The sequence below is a fragment of the Mercenaria mercenaria genome, chromosome 18, assembly GCF_021730395.1.
Source record: "Mercenaria mercenaria strain notata chromosome 18, MADL_Memer_1, whole genome shotgun sequence".
In the NCBI taxonomy this organism is placed as follows: domain Eukaryota; kingdom Metazoa; phylum Mollusca; class Bivalvia; order Venerida; family Veneridae; genus Mercenaria; species Mercenaria mercenaria.
Genome location: NC_069378.1, coordinates 37,259,753 through 37,279,642, shown reverse-complemented (window position 1 = coordinate 37,279,642; position 19,890 = coordinate 37,259,753). Strand labels below are relative to the sequence as shown.

Genomic DNA, 19,890 nt, shown 5'->3' with positions numbered 1-19,890 from the left:
CAAAAACAATAGGGGTCATTTACCCTGCATGACCAATCATCCTATGAAGTTTCAACATTCTGGGTCGAGTGGTTCTCAAGTTATTGATTGGAAATGGTTTTCCATGTTTAGGCCCCTGTGGCCTTGACCTTTAACAGAGTGACCCTATAATCGTTAGGGGTCATCTACTCTGCATGACCAATCATCCTATGAAGTTTCATCATTCTGGGTCAAGTGGTTCTCAAGTTACTGACCGGAAATGGTTTTCAATGTTCAGGCCCCTGTGACCTTGACCTTTCACAGAGTGACCCCATAATCGTTAGGGGTCATCTACTCTGCATGACCAATCATCCTATTAAGTTTCAACATTCTGGGTCAAGTGGTTCTCAAGTTATTGACCGGAAATGGTTTTCAATGTTCAGGCCCCTGTGACCTTGACCTTTAATGGAGTGACCCCAAAATCAATAGGGGTCATCTACTTTGCATGTACAATCATCCTATGAAGTTTCAACATTCTGGGTCAAGTGGTTCTCTAGTTATTGATCGGAAATGGTTTTCCATGTTCAGGCCCCTGTGACCTTGACCTTTGATGGAGTGACCCCAAAATCAATAGGGGTCAATTACTCTTTATGACCAATCATCCTTTGAAATTTCAACACTCTGGGTCAAGCGGTTCTCTAGTTATTGATCGAAAATGGTTTTCAATGTTCAGGCCCCTGTGACCTTGACCTTTGACGGAGTGACCCCAAAATCAATATGGGTCATCTACTCTTCATGACCAATCATCCTATGAAGTTTCAACATTCTGGGTCAAGTGGTTCTCTAGTTATTGATCAGAAATGGTTTTCAATGTTCAGGCCCCTGTGACCTTGACCTATGACGGAGTGACCCCAAAAACAATAGGGGTCGTCTACTCCAGCAGCCCTACAACCCTATGAAGTTTGAAGGTTATAGGTCAAATGGTTCTCCAGTTATTGCTCGGAAATGAAGTGTGACGTACGGACGGACGGACGGACAGGGCAAAAACAATATGTCTCCTGGGGGAGACATAATAATATTTGGAATGATATGACATACACTTGATACATATTTCCAGTTCATTTCTTTATCCAGGTACCATTCAAGCTCAAGATCTGCGGACTTTTAAAAAACTTAATGCACCACATATGTAGCCCATGAACAACATTATGTTTTTGCCAATAAATATTTTTCTAGCAAAGTGATCACCATATAATTTTTCTTCTGGGTGAGGTTTAGCATTACGGAAGGTTTCAAGGGCAAAATTTAAGCAGACGCGGGGCAATTACAACATATTTCCATCTATTGATAAAAATGTTGCTAATTTTCAGTCATACTGCTTCATGGAGGATAAGTTTTTCTCTGTCATTTCTACAAATACAGAGGTAAATGCACTTACGTGCTTGGTAATGTATACTTGGTTGCACTGCATCGCGATATTTTGGCAAAACAATTTCATTTTCACGAAATTCACCTACAAATAAAAATCTCACCTGTTTTTCTGTGAAATGTTTACGACATATGTACTACCGGAAGCACAACATATGATTTTAAGCAGAGCCCATTTGGGAATACATAATATTATGTTGGTTCCCCCTCCATGTTTAAACACCACTCCATATTTAGCGAAAAGATGAGAAAACATACCATGTAATATTACCCTATTCAAAATTGAAAAAAAAATCTAGTTTTATAGCCGTGAAGAAAAATACAGATACAAAATATCCACTAAAATACTTAGTTTATTTACAAACTTACATAAATGTAGTAAATGAGCCAATAAGGGATTTATTCTTGTTTAGTAATAATACCGTTATGTACCCGTAAATGAATGCAGATGCTATACAGTGCTCCCTCTCTACAACAACACCCTTTGGGAGACAGAAAAATTGGTTGTTGTTTGGAGGGAGTTGTTGTAGAGAGGTAAAATAAAGAACAATAAGCATATTTTGGAGTCAGTAGCAAGCGTTGTTGCAAGGGAATTGTTGTTCAGAGGGCCGCAGTAGAGAAGGAGCACTGTATATGAAATACAACAATAACTTATATAACAAAATAATTATCTTAAAAAGATAATGTTCTAACTTTTCATATATTATAATTTCTTGTCCGATTTCGTGCAATTTAGAATCAAAGCCTATTTAATTTAGTTCAACTCTTAACAATGGTACGTAGGTCCTTGATATATAACCTCTACCACTATTTCCCTGTATAACAACTTTATACTAACTTGAGCCAACTGAAATCATAGTCATAAATATAATGGCAAGAATAAGTCGTAAAAGCATGAACATGAAGAAACAAAATCTATCAACTGCAGACGAAAATTGTTCCCATGTAAACTTCTGTTCTACGCCACCACCACAGAGGGCGCCACCACCATCCCATGCTCTCGAGCGTCTACCAGATCGCTCAAACTCTTCTTTACTAGAAGTAGCAAAACTACAATCAGGACTTATTGTTTTTATGCTTAGTCTCCTTTTAATAGAATTCTTGAACTCTGGTGGAGTTTCGTTAACATGGGGACTTTCAATGGAAGTCGATTCACACTCAGTGGTTGGACTTGCTGAATTTCCTGATCGGTTTTCTCCGTGCCAGAAGCAAGTCAGGGCAAACACCACTATTGCAAGTCGTTCATAAATGTAAGTTACACGCTTATTTCTGTCTTTGTTGTGATACAGTTTTATGATGATGATTGTCATGAATGTCTCACATAAACTGAATATCACTAATACAAGTGCATATGTACCTGAAAATAAAATATTTGTTCATGATTATTTGTGTCAGTAAATATCAGCCGCAGGGTAAATTATTGCATGTACAAAAGACTTCCACTAACCTTTCATCTTATTTCTTACTTAGGTGAAGTATATTAACTAAAGGACTTTAAAAACACCCCATCTATGCACTTGGAAAATTTGATCCAAGAATATTTTCGTAATGCATATGGGCCATTCCCTGATAAAACATCAAAATTTAGATAACAACATATCCATTAAGAACATTACCTTTCAACTCTGAAAATTCACTATTTAAGACTTCCAAATGCTTTAAAGTAACTGAAGGAATTTAGATACGTCAAGAATGTTGTGAAAGCAGTATGACATAGGCAGTGGAACTAAAAATGCGAACAACAAGTAGGTATAGCCTATTTTAGATATAGCTAACAGCATCAAAGTATACAGTCTAAATAAATAATAGAAATATCATTTTCTGAAAAAGAATTATTTGAGCTGAACAAAATTAATGATCCTGGGTAAATTATTTGGCAAAAAATGAAGACAACTCCGCTGACACTTTATTGCAGGCTAATGTGACTATTGACCTAGTACCTCATGCATATCATGCACTTTTTTGTAACCTCTCATGAGAAAAAAATGCCTAATTACTACTGAAAAGAAAACTATGTAAAGATCAAATCAGTTAATGCCCATGGGAAAGTGAGACATTTTTTATGGTGAAGTTTTTTAACAAACATACGATTTATTTATCTTTTTAAAAATTCAAAACCCACAGAATTTTACAAGGTAAAATATGTTGAAAAAAGCTACTGCTGGAAAGATCACAATCTCTGCTACCCATATATATAAGTGGAAGTATGGGAAATATACTTCGGAAATATATCTAGAAATATAAGAAAATCAAAGAAAACAATTTCAGGACTGTTAGATGCACGGCTGTTATCCTGCACAGCATTTAACATAGATAGCTTACTTTTCCATTGCGCTAATATATTGTCCATAAGTACTGACCAGTGGCACTCATAAATTTGTTTCCGTAAATTAATTCTCGGTGCCCGAAGCTAAATAGCAATATAACTATTGTGTGTATATTTCTTTATAATTTAAACAATGTTGCATGTGCAAGTAGCTGTGCGGACAAAACGTTTAGCTGCCAATCACAGTGTTGTGGGTTCGAGTCCTGTGTGGGACCATTTTTTTCAAATTTTATCTGCAAACTTAACAGGTAGAAATAATGCCACACTTATCTGATCAAACCTTATGGGCATGGTACTAGTATATTTCTTGAAAAAATACACTTGTAGTCAATTTAACCGTTACAGTAAATGTTGATTTTTTTTTAAAGTTTCTTAGATAAAAAGACAAAGTACTTGTCACCAGACTTTCTAGAAAATCAATACTACAAGAGAAAACAATCAGAATTCGTGAAATATGTTACACAGATATTGTAAGAATAAAAGCAATATCGGTAACATAACATTACATTGAATTAAAAAAAAAAGTGGTCTGAGGTGATTTTGAACTCAGACAGCTTACCACTACGCCACCATGTCATTGGTTATTTATATAGGTTATATCAGTAAATGCGTAAAATAACGGACCCCCCCCCCCCACCCCCTCCGGAAATATTGGCGAAGATTAACGAGTGCCAGGCCAATGGCAATAACATGGACAGGATTAGAATTGACAAGTGGTGTTCTTTCAACAATTTCACTATAGAAACAAAGCATGGTTGTTTTCCTGGTCGTCGTCAATGACATGTACATGTAAATTTCATGTCATTTATGTGACAAACCATGCGTATCATTTAAATATTTAGAAATGCTTTAAAATGATTTCTCTGAAAAATAACTTAAGGTTCAGCAGTATATCACCAAATCACAGAAATGATTGGTAAAGGAACAACATTTTTACCAACAATCTACCTGTCTAATACATGTTTTATGTTACTGTCCTGTACCATTGGATACTTAAAATATTCTCAAAAGTTTCCCCCTTTATAAAAGAATGCAATTTATAAAGAAATAAAAGTAGACAATTGTTCAAATTGATGTTTAACCTAGCACTGGGACATAATTGCAACTGCATCAAAACAAAGACATATAACAGTTCTTTAAAAATGGTGAGTGCATGTTTAAAAGCGTTGAACTGTCCAAAAGTATGGCCCCTTCATGCAGTCCCTTTCCAGAATTCAATACATATGTGAGCAAATTGATGATGCTTTTATAGACTTACATATATCTTTTATATGCTGTTTAATTTTCATGTAAAACGACTCTTTCTTTCTAGGATTTGGTGATTTAACCGTTATTTTTGGTTTCATCACGGGTCTTTTATCTTTAAACCTTTTTGGCTGCATAACATTACACAAATGACATTTCGTGGGCTGAGCGCGAAACTATTGTAACTGTATATGAATAAAGAACAAGATACAATAGTTTCGCGCTCAGCCCTCGATTTATTTGTAAAATATGGTAGAATTTGTTTTGCCTTAGATAACTGAACTGCAATATTCTAGTTTCTAGTTTTTGCATGAACATAAGAAAAACAATGATTTTCCAACTTTTAAGCTACTTACTATGCATTTATTATATCACGTCACTTATACAGGTTTTCTCATGGAAATGCCCAAGTGTATTTATGAAATATGCATAATAACTAAGGGTACTTGTCTGTGCTAACTGAAGCCTGACTTATACGGCTCAAAAAGCTCTTATTCGGGTAAGTTTTTTCAGGATATATAGGTTTTTGTTGCTGGATAAGACTATCAAATATTCGTTTAAGTCGTTATACTGTTGAAAGATAAAGAACTTGACCAGTTTGATCAATGATAAAAGGATTAATTGATTTTCATGTTGCAACACGCCAACGTAGAAGACATTTGATGTAAAAAAAAAAAAGTTCACATGGTGGTGTTGAACGTGGATCCCAAGAGTTGCAGCTTGTCCGACTCTCCAATACCAATATTACTGGTTGGTTTTTGATATTTACGCATTTCAGCGTTTCAATAAAAGGTTTTAAGAAATGCCAACTTTTGAGAAGAATAAAAACAAGAGGGCCATGAAGGCCCTGTATCGCTCACCTGACCTATTGACATAAAGATCATCAAGATTAACATTCTGATCAAGTTTCATTAAGATAAATTATAGACATAAATGTGGCCTCCAGAGTGTAAACTAGTTATTCCTTTAATCTGACCTAGTGACCTAGTTTTTGACCACACATGATCCAGATTCGAACTTGACCTAAAGATCATCAAGATTAACATTCTGACCAAGTTTCATGAAGATACAGTCATAAATGTGGCTTCTAGATTGTAAACAAACTTTTCCTTTGATTTGACCTGGTGACCTAGTTTTTGAACCCACCTTACCCAGATTTAAACTTGACCTAAAGATCATCAAGATTAACAGTCTGATCAAGTTTCATTAAGATATGGTCATAAATGTGGCTTATAGAGTGTTAACTAGCTTTTCCTTTTTTTTGACCTGGTGACTTAGTTTTTGACCCACCTGACCCAGATTTGAACTTGACCTAAAGATAATCAAGATTAACATTCCGTCCAAGTTTCATGACGATACAGTCATAAATGTGGCCTCTAGAGTGTTAACAAGCTTTTCCTTTGATTTGACCTGGTGATCATCCAGATTAACATTCTGACCAAGTTTCATTAAGATATGCAGTGTTAACTAGCTTTTCCTTTGATTCGACCTATTGACCTAGTTTTTGACCCCACCTGACCCAGATTTGAACTTGACCTAAAGATCATCAAGGTTAACATTCTGACGAGTATAGTATTAATGTGGCCTCTAGAGTGTTAACAAGCTTTACCTTTGATTTGACCTGGTGACCTAGTTTCTGATTTCACTTTACCTAGATTAGAACTTGACCTAAAGATCATCAAGATTAACATTCTGACCATGTTTCATAGAGATATAATCATAAATGTGGCCTCTAGTGAGTTAAAAAGCTTTACATTTGATTTCACCTGGTGACCTAGTTTTTGACCCCACCTGACCCAGATTTAAATTCTGACCAGGTTTCATTAAGATATGGTCATGGATGTGGCTTCTAGAGTGTTGAGTATCTTTTCCTTTGATTTGACCTGGTGGCCTAGTTTTTGACCCACCTGACCCAGATTTAACCCTGACCTAAAGATAATCAAGATTAACATTCTGACCAAGTTTTATTTAGATATGGTCATAAATTTGGACTCTAGAGTGTTAACTAGCTTTTCCTTTGATTTGACATGGTGACCTAGTTTTTAACCCTACATGACTCGGATTAAAAATTGACTAAAGTTCATCAAGATTACCATTCTGATTAAGTTTCATGAGGATACAGTCATAAATGTGGCCTCTAGAGTGTTAACAAGCTTCTTTGATTTGACCTGGTGACCTAGTTTTTGACTCCACCTGACCGAGATTTGAACTTTACCTAAAGATTATCAAGATTAACATTCTGACCAAGTTTCATTAAGATATGGTCATAAATGTGGCCTCTAGAGTGTTAACAAGCTTTCCCTTTGATTTGACCTGGTGACCTAGTTTTTGATCCCACCTGACCCAGATTTAATCCTGACCTAAAGATCATCAAGATTACCATTCTGACCAAGTTTCATTAAGATATGGTCATAAATGTGGCCTCTAGAGTGTTAACAAGCTATTCCTCTGATCTGACCTGGTGACCTAGGTTTTGACCACACATGACCTAGATTTAAACTTGATCTAAAGATCATCAAGATTAAAATTCTGACCAAGTTTCATGAAGATATAGTCATAAATGTGGCCTCTAGAGTGTTAACAAGCTTTTCCTTTGATTTGACCTGGTGACCTAGTTTTTGACCCCAGATGACCCAATATCAAACTCATCCAAGATTGTATTGAGGGTAACATTCTGACTAAGTTTCATTAAGATTGAGCCAAAATTGTGACCTCTACAGTGTTAACAGTCAAATTGTTGACGACTGACAGACGACGACGGAAGACAGACACAAAAGCTCACCTTGAGTACTTTGTGCTTAGGTGAGCTAAAAATAATACAGATTTTAACAAAAAGGTCTTTTATATAGCAGAAGTCAGGAAAATTTGATAAAAATGTTGTTCATGAGTTTGCATTTGACTTTATGTAAAAAAAACTTAACAAGAGGGCCATGAAGGCCCTGTATCGCTCACCTGACCTACTGACCTAAAGATCATCAAGATTAACATTCTGACCAAGTTTCATTAAGATATGGTCATAAATGTGGCCTCTAAAGTGTTAAATAGCTTTTCTTCGATTTGACCCAGTGACCTAGTTTTTGACCAGACATGACCCAGATTCAAACTTGACCTAAAGATCACCAAGATTAACATTCTGACTAAGTTTCATGAAGATATAGTCATAAATGTGGCCTCTAGAGTGTTAACAAGCTTTTCCTTTGATTTGACCTAGTGACCTAATTTTTGACCCCACCTGACCCAGATTTGAACTTGACTTATAGATTATCAAGATTAACATTCTGACTAAGTTTCATGAAGATGCAGTCATAAATCTGGCCTCTACAGTGTTAACAAGATTTTCCTTTGATTTGACCTGGTAACCTAGTTTTTGACCCTGCATTACCCAATATCGAACTCGTCCAAGACTTCAATGAGGGTAACATTCTGACCAAGCTTCATTAAGATTGAGCCCAAATTGTGACCTCTAGAGTGTTAACAAGCTTTTCCTTTGATTTGACCTGGTGACCTGGTTTTTGACCCCAAATGACCCAATATCAAACTTGTCCAAGATCTTATTGAAGGTAACATTCTGACCAAGTTTCATTAAGATTTGGCCAAAAATGTGACCTTTAGAGTGTTAACAAGCTTTTCCTTCGATTTGACCCTGTGACCTAGTTTTTGAACGCAGATGACCCAATATCGATCTTGTCAAAGATTTTATTGAGGGTAACATTTTGACCAAGTTTCATTAAGTTTGGGCCAAAATTCTGACCTCTACAGTGTTAAAAGTCAAATTGTTGACGACGAACACAGGGCGATCACTAAAGCTCATCTTTGAGCACTTTGTGCTCAGGTGAGCTAAAATAATTTAACTTTTATAAATGCGCGGTAAACATTCGAATAACGTAAGTTACAGCACAAGCTACACGTGGACCGGCAACAACGGTTAAACTTCCAAGTATCACGAAAGAAACCACCAAATCGGATCATCTAATGATATTCATTAATTATAAATGATATTAATAATAAAGATAACTAGAAGATGCTTTTGTAAAAAAGCGCATGTCTCCCCCAATGCATAGTCCTACAGGCAAGAAGTCAATAGAGGACAGGAGTGAAAGTCAAAGAGACCCTGATGGTTGATTGCAATAGGGATCATCTACTTGGCATGTCCGGTCATCCCACTAAGTTTCAACATTCTAGGCCTAGTGGTTCTCAAGTTATTGTTCAGGCTCCTGTGACCTTGACCTTTGATCAAGTGACCCCAAAATCAATATGAGTCATCTACTCTACATGTCAAATCATCCTATTAAGTTTCAACATTCTGGGTCAAATGGTTCTCAAGTTATTAATTGGAAAGAGTTTTCTATGTTCAGCCCCCTTTGACCTTGACCTTTGATGGAGTGACCCTAAAAACAATAAGGGCAATGCATCTACTCTGTAAGTCCTATCAGCCTATGAAGTTTGAAGGTTCTAGGTCAAATGGTTCTCAAGTTATTGACCAGAAATGGATTTCCATTTTCTGTCCACTGTAACCTTGACCTTTAATAGACTGGCCCCAAAATCAATAGAGGTCATCTACTCTGTATGTCCAATCACCCTATGAAGTTTCAACATTCTGGGTCAAGTGGTTCTCAAGTTACTGTCGCGAAATGATTTTACATGACCAGGCCCCTGTTACCTTGACCTTTAATAGAGTAATCCAAAAATTAATAGGGGTCATCTACTCTGCATGACCAATCATCCTATGAAGTTTTAACATTCTGGGTCAAGTGGTTCTCAAGTTACTGACCAGAAATGGTTTTCCATGTTCAGGCCCCTGTGACCCTGACCTTTAACAGAGTGACCCAAAATCAATAGGGGCCATCTACTTTGCATGACCAATCAACCTATGAAGTTTCAACATCTGGGTCAAGTGGTTCTCAAGTTATTTATCAGAAATGGTTTTCAATGTTCAGGCCCCTGTGACCTTGACCTTTAACAAAGCCACCCCAAAATCAATAGGGGTCATTTACTCTGCATGACCAATCATCCTATGAAGTTTCAACTTTCTGGGTCAAGTGGTTCTCAAGTTATTGATCAGAAATGGTTTTCAATGTTCAGGCCCCTGTGACCTGGACCTTTAACAAAGTGACCCCAAAATCAATAGGGGTCATTTACTCTGCATGACCAATCATCCTATGAAGTTTCAACTTTCTGGGTTAAGTGGTTCTCAAGTTATTGATCTGAAATGGTTTTCAATGTTCAGGCCCCTGTGACCTTGATCTTTAACAAAGTGACTCCAAAATCAATAGGGGTCATCTACTCTGCATGACCAATCATCCTATGAAGTTTCATTGTTCTGGGTCAAGTGGTTCTCAAGTTATTGATCGGAAATGGTTTTCAATGTTCAGGCCCTTGTGATCTTGACCTTTGATGGAGTGACCCAAAAAACTCCAGCAGCTCTACCACCCTATAAAGTTTGAAGGTTCTAGGTCAAATGGTTCTCCAGTTATTGATCAGAAATGAAGTGTGACATATGGACGGACAGGGCAAAAACAATGTCTCCCCCAGTGGGGGGAGTGGGGAGACATAATAATGAAATGATTAGTGAATATGAAAATACTTGAATACGTTGCAAGAATAAAATAATTGCCATATATGGATGAGACGCTTTTAAAGTCCTTGAATGTATCTTGATATTTATTACAGTCCCCAATGTTATTATGTTATTTTAGTACAATTCTGTAATATGTGCGCTATTGCAATTATTTCAGTTATAAACATGAACAGCACAAACCTAGGACAGGAACATTCCTGGCTGATATAGGTATAACCTCCATCATGATACTGAGAAGAACGACCTCCACTACGAGTACACCAACAGGAAAGCCAGTTTTATTGCTTGATTCAGCAGGAATCATGAACACGAACACTCCGAGAAAAGAAGCAAGAACGAATGGCAAAACAACAGTCAATAATATTGTTGTAGACCGCCGAGTCATCGTAAACTTGTAAAGAAGGTTGCTGTAATAGAGAACAAAATTATAAAAGTTTGAGAATGAATTTGTCAGTCTGTCATGTTTATATATGGCAAGATAATTATGAAATATCTTTTACTGTCTGATCTAGTTCTGTTAATAGTTGTTGGTAATTTACTGTAAAACTGGTATAAACGATGAGTTACCATGGGTCATTAAGCTTTTGCAGTCAGACAGATCCTGTGTATGATGACCATGTTGCTCAAATCTGACATAAATCTTGTTTGTAAATAATAATGGTGTTACTGAGACAGTAATTAAGTACCTGTACTGTATTCCATTTGTGGTGACATTCTGTGTGGTCACACTAGACGATGTTAATTCCCATTCATCATTTTCTGCATACTGATTGCTGTAAATACCTCCGGAAATGAGTTCTACTGCTGTTGCAGGAAACGACCAGCTTTTCACACCTTTATATCAAAAATCAAAATTCTATTTTTCTCCATAAATTATTTAATTGATACAGTAGATTGTCAAAATAGAAAATGATGCTTTATTTCAAAATTAAAATGACATAATTAATGATCTTCATTAGAAAGGCCTGCTTTTTGAAACTACTGGAAAAGTTACATATTAACATTTACAGAATAAATACGCTTCTTTATTGTTCTATTGCGATAGTCAGCAACATCCCCGAAAAAAATGTTCAAAATATCCACACTGAAAATGCCTAGCAGGTTGCTGTCTTAGGGACACTTTACGTAGAAAAATATAACACTGTTGCAGTGAAGTGAAACCTGTATAAAAAGACCGAGTTTGAAATAGCATAAAAATGAAACAAAAGGGCCATGATGGCCCTATATCGCTCACTTAAGTACCATTGCTCTTAATGATAAGATCAAGTTTTGACATAGATCACACAGGCATACACATTAAATATCATCAGGATAAATATTTTCTTGTAACAGTCCCTTTTGACCTATGGGTCACATACAAGTCATAGCCAATCTCCATACCGAGTTTGAGAGTCTTTGGCTCAAATGCTGCATTTTTGTACTAGCATTACTATTCCTTACCCTGGAAGACTTAAATAACATTTAAAACCAATCTCATTAGATGCTGCTGAGGTATATTCATTTACATAAAATAAAGGGAGGTATTTTGTCAAAAATTCAGTCAAAAGTTATCTACCTTGATTGTCAGAGTCCATCTGATGGCATAAATGACATTTCAAATTAGTATCTTCATTGGTTACTGAGATACACCCATTTTAATTTGAAACAAAGGGAGGAAATTTGAAATAAAACCAGTCCATAGTTATCTACCCTGATTGTCTCAGTCCAATTAATGACAATAATGAAATTTCAAATAAGTCCTATTGATACTTCCTGAGATAAATCCATTTTTATTAAAATCAGGGGAGGTAATCATGCATTGGTATATGCATGTAGAAGATACAGAGTACAAGCCTTTACAACAATATATTAGAAAAGTAAGTAAAAGTAGAAATTTCTTACCATGGAAGACATAAATAACGTTTCAAACCAATCTCATTTGAAGCTGCTAGGTATATTCATTTACATAAAAGATAAAGGGAGGTAATTTGTCATAAATTCAGTCAATATGTATCTTTACTGATTGTCCAAGTCCATCTGATGGCATAAATGAAATTTCAGATCAGTATCTTCATTAGTTACGGAGATATTCCCATTTTAATTTGAAACAAAGGGAGGTAATTTGACATAAAATCAGTCCATAGTTATCTACCCTGATTGTCTGTGTCCAACTTATGACAATAATGAAATTTCAAATGAGTCCTATAAGTACTTACTGATACAAATTCATTTTGATTAAAATCAGGGGAGGTAATCAGATATAAAATAACTCCAGAACCTATGATTGGATCTGACAGATTCATCATGGAATCCAAAATTTATTGTTGTTGACGATATTTTGCAAGTTTGTATCAAATCAAACCATAAATGAAGTCTCTATATGACTGCACAAGCCAAAATAGCAAATTTTGGCCCTGTAAGGGGCCATAACTCTGGAACCCATGATGGGATCCGGCCAGTTTTAGAAAGGAACCGAGATATTATGCCAATACAAGTTGTGTGCAAGTTTGATTAAAGCTGATTGGAAAATGTTGTCTCTATCGTGTTCATAAGCAAAAAATAGCAAATTTTGGCCCTTTAAGGGACCATAACTCTGGAATCCATGATGGGATCCAGCTATTTTTTGAAAGGAACCGAGATATTATGCCAATACAACTTGTGTGCAAGTTTTATTAAAGTTGACAGCAAAATGTGGTCTCTATCATGTTCACAAGCCAAAAATGGCAAAATTTGGCCCTTTAAGGGGCCATAACTCTGGAACCCATGATGGGATCTGGCCAGTTTTCAAAAGGGACCAAGATATTATGCCATTACAAGTTGTGTGCAAGTTTGATTAAAGTTGATTGCAAAATGTTGTCTCTATTGTGTCCACAAGCAAAAAATAGCAAATTTTGGCCCTTTAAGAGGCCATAACTCTGGAACCCATGATGGGATCTGGCCAGTTTTCGAAAAGAACCGAGATATTATGCCAATACAACTAGTGTGCAAGTTTTATTAAAGTTGATTGCAAAATGTGGTCTCTATCATGTTCACAAGCCAAAAATGGCAAAATTTGGCCCTTTAAGGGGCCATAACTCTGGAACCCATGATGGGATCTGGCCCATTTCACATTAGTATCTTCATTGGTAACTGAGATACACCCATTTTAATTTGAAACAAAGGGAGGTAATTTGACATAAACCAGTCCATAGTTATCTACCCTGATTGTCTCAGTCCAACTAATGACAATAATGAAATTTCAAATAAGTCCTATTGATACTTACTGAGATAAATCCATTTTTATTAAAATCAGGGGAGGTAATCATGCATTGGTATATGCATGTAGAAAATACAGAGTACAAGCCTTTACAACAATATATTAGAAAAGTAAGTAAAAGTAGAAATTTCTTACCATGGAAGACATAAATAATGTTTCAAACCAATCTCATTAGAAGCTGCTAGGTATATTCATTTACATAAAAGATAAAGGGAGGTAATTTGTCATAAATTCAGTCAATATGTATCTTCACTGATTGTCCAAGTCCATCTGATGGCATAAATGAAATTTCAGATCAGTATTTTCATAAGTTACGGAGATATATCCATTTTAATTTGAAATAAAGGAGGTAATTTCACATAAAATCAGTCCATAGTTATCTACCCTGATTGTCTGTGTCCAACTTATGACAATAATGAAATTTCAAATGAGTCCTATAAGTACTTACTGATACAAATTCATTTTGATTAAAATCAGGGGAGGTAATCAGATATAAAATAACTCCAGAACCTATGATTGGATCTGACAGATTCATCATGGAATCCAAAATTTATTGTTGTTGACAATATTTTGCAAGTTAGTATCAAATCAAACCATAAATGAAGTCTCTATATGACTGCACAAGCCAAACTAGCAAATTTTGGCCCTGTAAGGGGCCATAACTCTAGAACCCATGATGGGATCTGGCAAGTTTTCGAAAGGAACCGAGATATTATGCCAATACAAGTTGTGTGCAAGTTTGATTAAAGTTGATTGCAAAATGTGGTCTCTATCATGTTCACAAGCCAAAAATGGTAAAATTTGGCCCTTTAAGGGGCCATAACTCTGGAACCCATGATGGGATCTGGCCAGTTTTAGAAAGGAACCATAATTATTCTGCCATTACAAGTTGTGTGCAAGTCTGATTAAAGTTGTTTGCAAAATGTTGTCTCTATTGTGTCCACAAGCATAAAATAGCAAATTTTGGCCCTTTAAGGGGCCATAACTCTGGAACCCATGATGGGATCCGGCCAGTTTTCGAAAAGAACCGAGATATTATGCCAATACAACTAGTGTGGAAGTTTTATTAAAGTTGATTGCAAAATGTTGTCTCTATCGTGTTCACAAGCAAAAAATAGCAAAATTTTGCCCTTTAAGGGGCCATAACTCTGGAACCCATGACGGGATCCGGCCAGTTTTTGAAAGGAACCGAGATATTATGCCAATACAACTAGTGTGCAAGTTTTATTAAAGTTGTTTGCAAAATGTGGTCTTTATCATGTTCACAAGCCAAAAATAGCAAAATCTGGCCCTTTAAGGGGCCATAACACTGGAACCCATGATGGGATCTGGCCAGTTTTCGAAAGGAACCAAGATATTATGCCCATACAAGTTGAGTGCAAGTTTGATCAAAATCAAATACAAAATGACATTGTGGTCTCTATCATGTTCACAAGAAAATGTGGACGGACGGACGAAGAGTGATCACAAAAGCTCACCCTGTCAAGTGACAGGTGAGCTAACAAGAGCTGTCTGATGACAGCGCGCTCGACTATTCGAAGAATTGATTGAATAACGGGGTCAAAATATTAACATAGATATTCAGACAAAAGAAAATCAAAGGCCTGAAGGGCCTGAGAGTCGGCTAATGATTGATGTACTGGTAGTATAGTCTACCAGTTTCAATTTGGTTTTAGTTTTTTTCCCCAACTGAACAGAGATTTTGTTACAATAGATGAAATGGACATTCAATCGATGCCTAGTAAAACTTTGATTGACATTATACAAGTATTTAAACCCAATATATTTCTCTAAAATTGAAGAGTGGTTCGCAAAAATAAAAATGTTGAAAGTACAAACTACAATTTGACAGGTGACACTAAGATACTGCCCATGACTATAAATATTTTTCCAGTAAACATTTGCCTCCGGCATTACCAAAACAGGCAACTATCGGCTGGTATATATTCGCACATGATAAGATTTGAATATGAAAATTTATATATTGAAATTTTATAGCGCGGATTGCCACATACAATTTGTAACGGATGGACGAAAGAACTGTTCAGATATTTTACAGATAAGGGGCCTGGAAATAACCGTGTCACACGCTAGGTATTGTTCAATCATATTATAAGGGATGTGAATTTAAAGTATACTTACTTTTGTGTTTAAAGATATGTAAATGTTGCTGAGTGTCAATATATAGTGTCATGAATGTTTACACTGACAGGAAAATTGTGCGTTCGAAACTAAGAGAAGTTACTTGGACTAGATACCAATTTCGGAAAAGATAACCAATATTAATAAATGCAGTTCTTTTTTAGTTAAAACCATCATTTATTCTATTTCAGACCTGTTAACCCCTTCAAAACCATGTCAGTAGTCCCCAAGTCTATGTACTTTCAATTATCCATTTTGATTCATGTAGACAGACAGGCCCAGACTGGGCTGAAAAAATGTTTGAGCCATTTTTATCCCGCTTTGAACTGCAGTCAGATTTTGAAATGGGCATTGTGGCAGGTGGTAAAAGGGCAAATGTATCAAACTGTAAAGTGGCAATATGGGGGGAGGGTGTGGGAGGATACCCCCTCCTGCAAGTAGGGTTTGGGGTATCACCACAAGGAAATTTTGAAAATGTAGACCCTTGATACAGCCTTTGGTGCGATTTCTAACTGAAAATTTTATGTTTCAATTTCTAAATATTACCTAGATTCTTTTTAGTATTGCAATATTCAAAGTATGAATGACTGTCACTTCATATTTTTACTTTCAGGTCATGCCTCAGCACTAGAATTATATAAGTCTGATATTGATTCTATGTATGTATTATAAAAATAAATTTTAGAATCATTTCTGTTACAATAATATCTATCATGTCTGTTACTTGAATGTTTAAATTTCATAACACAGCTCGATATTTACCCAAAATAATATATCCGGACATGATTACACTTTCTTTTATACCACCAAAATCTCCAGTTTCAACAATATGTTTTACAAATTGTGATGATATGAAGACAGTTTAGCAGCAATTGGCAGTATCTGACATTGAAGTTTACGGTGAAATTATTTAAATCATTTCATTAAAAAAATTGTTTCGTTTCTTCAAAGCACTCTAACATAGACGATCTACTTCCGATTTCAAAAACTACAAGAAAATACAATTTAATGTTTCGCCAATTTGTTTATTCCTCGAAAAATAAGAAATAAAATCATTTTTAAAATCAGTAGTAATTAAACAAATCAGAAAGAGCTCTTTCTCGGGATAATTTATCCGCTTACTGACTGCAAAAATCAAGCCATGTGTCATCATGACATCAGAATGGGTGACGGTTTCATTTTTTTGCGAACCTGAATCGTAAGCAAATTATCCAAACCAGTCAAAATTCCAGAAAGGTTACGATCTAGACTCTTTCTAGTATTACAATATCCAAAGTATGACTGTCACTTCATCTTTTTACTTTCAGATCATGCCTCAGGACTAGAATACGAGTCTGACATAGATTACATGTAGGTGTAATAAAAATAAATTCTAGAATCATTTCTGTTACAATAATATCTATCATGTATGTTACTTGAATGTTAAAATTTCATAACACAGCTCGATATTTACCCAAAATATTATATCCGGATACGATTACACTTTTCTCCAGTTTCAACAATATATTTTACAAATTGTGATGATACGAAGACATTTAGCAGGAATTGGCAGTATCTGACATTGAAGTTTACGGCTAAATTACCTCTTATTTAAATCTTTTCATAAAAAAGTTGTTTCGTTTCGTCAAAGCAGCCAAACATAGATGATCTACTTTCGATTTCAAAAACTACAAGAAAATACAATTTAATGTTTCGCCGATTTGTTTATTTCTCGAAAAATAAGAATTAATATCATTTTTAATATCAGTAGTAACTAAACAAATCAGTAAGAGCTTCTTCTTCCGATAATTTATCCGTTTACTGACTGCAAAATTCAACCCACGCAAAGTCGTAGAAGCATTGTTATAAACAGGTCACGCGTGTTCGCCGAGAAGTGTCCAGAATGTAGTTAGGATTCATCCGCGAAGTCTCGCGGAAGAATTAACGTACTGCACATATCTTATTCGGGTCATTTAAAATGAAACTGTCAAAATTTAATTTCATCGATGTGGTAAACTCTTTGATAAAAGACATTCCAATGCTTTCAGAGGTACCCACTCAATAAAATACTAGCAGTATGTTTTGGAACTATATTTTGTCTTTCGCTGGATGTTACGCAAGCTTTGTAAGTCTGCGCAATTCATAAAATGCACAGCACAATAAATTTGTTATTTGCGCAATGATTTTAAAGATTATTTTTTGAAACAGACAGGGTAACAAATGGATAATTTGGCTAATAAGTTAATATGCAGTTTTTATTTGAATTTGTGAACATGCTATTTGCTATTTTGTGACAAAAGGGCATAAAATTCGTCACCATAATCATATGCGCAAATGTATTACCAAATCCCGCAGAATCGTTATGCGTGTTTATGCTTAATGAGTTACCGCGGAAGAAAATACGTGGCTTTATTGGAGTATTGCACAATTACAAGTCATAAATATGACAGATTACATCGTATATTGGTCACAGCAAATAGGATTGATATAAATGAACTTCATTCGATCAATGAACTCTTTGAAATTAGAGACAATCCAATGGAACTACATCACTTCACTGTGTTGTGAGGCCATTTAAGAATGAGAAATCGTGCGATAGCAAGGACTCGTCAAACGCTTGACAGCGTTTAGCCGACTCAAAAATAGATTAGACAATGTTCCAGTATTTGTGGATTTCGACAAGTCTTGCACTAAATGGCAATGTGTGAACCATATTCAAAGTCCAAAAAGGGCCATAATTCAGCCAAAATAGTTGTCAGAGTTACGTACTCTTGCCTACAGATGGAAATCATAATGATAAACGAATGTTCAAAGTTTAAAAGCTATATCAAGGGCTGAGCGCGAAACTATTGTATCTTGTTCTTTATTTATATACAGTTACAATAGTTTTGCGTCAAATAGTTTTGACAAAACATAGACATGTATGAAAACAGAACAGATTTCCAAGTCCAAAAAGGGCTGTTATTCAGCCAAAATAGATGATAGAGTTATGTACTCTTTCCTACAGATATAGACTATTATACTGAATAAGTGATAAAAGTTTCAAAGCCATATGTCAAACACTTTACACAAAATATGAACTGGTACGAAAAACTTAACCAAGATTTCTAAGTAGAAAGGGGCCATAATTCAGCCAAAATCCTTGATGGAGTTATGTACATTTGCCTATAACTGGTCATGGTGATAGTTAACAAGTGTTGAAAGTTTCAAAGCTTTATCTCAAAAGACTTTGCCGAAATATGAACTGGTACGAAAAACTTAACCAAGATTTCTAAGTCAAAAAGGGCAATAATTCAGCCAAAATTCTTGATGGAGTTATGCACTCTTGCCTATAACTGGACATGGTGATGGTAAACAAGTGTTGAAAGTTTCAAAGCTTTATCTCAAAAGACTTTGTCAAAATATGAACTGGTACGAAAAACTTAACCAAGATTTCAAAGTCAAAAGGGGCCATAATTCAGCCAAAATCCTTGATGGAGTTATGTACTCTTGCCTAAAACTAGACACGGTGATGCTAAACAAGTGTTGAAAGTTTCAAAGCTTTATCTCAAAAGACTTTGTCAAAATATGAACTGGTACGAAAAACTTAACCAAGATTTCTAAGTCAAAAAGGGCAATAATTCAGCCAAAATTCTTGATGGAGTTATGCGCTCTTGCCTATAACTGAAAATGGTGATGGTAAACAAGTGTTGAAAGTTTCAAAGCTTTATCTCAAAAGACTTTGTCAAAAAGTGGACTGGTACGAAAAACTTAACCAAGGTGTGACGCCGACACCGTGGTGAGTAGGATAGCTCTACTTATTCTTCGAATAGTCGAGCTAAAAACAAGAACATTTGTTCCAAGTTACATTAAAATCCCTCCATGCACGAAGAAGAAATGCTCCGGACAAAGCCATTCTTGTATCTGACCTTTGGCCTCTAAGTGTGACCTTGACCTCTGACCTATGAACCTGGTTCTTGTGCACGGCACTCCATCTCATGGTGGTGAACATTTGTTCAA

General features: G+C 35.7%; 1 protein-coding gene across 5 annotated transcripts in view; it reads right to left on the bottom strand.

Moving 5' to 3' along the window:
• Positions 1–1,721: 1,721 nt before the first annotated feature.
• Positions 1,722–19,890, bottom strand: part of LOC123537788 (neuronal acetylcholine receptor subunit beta-3-like) — a 154,154-nt gene continuing 135,985 nt past the window's right edge. For all 5 annotated transcript variants that reach the window (XM_045321590.2, XM_045321589.2, XM_045321591.1 and 2 more), the window contains 3 exons: positions 11,222–11,369; positions 10,716–10,942; positions 1,722–2,743 (listed from right to left, as the gene is read on the bottom strand). In XM_045321590.2, the coding sequence (XP_045177525.2) occupies positions 2,220–2,743; positions 10,716–10,942; positions 11,222–11,369 (899 nt within the window). In that variant the 3' untranslated portion in view covers positions 1,722–2,219. The remainder of the gene's footprint in view (positions 2,744–10,715; positions 10,943–11,221; positions 11,370–19,890) is intronic.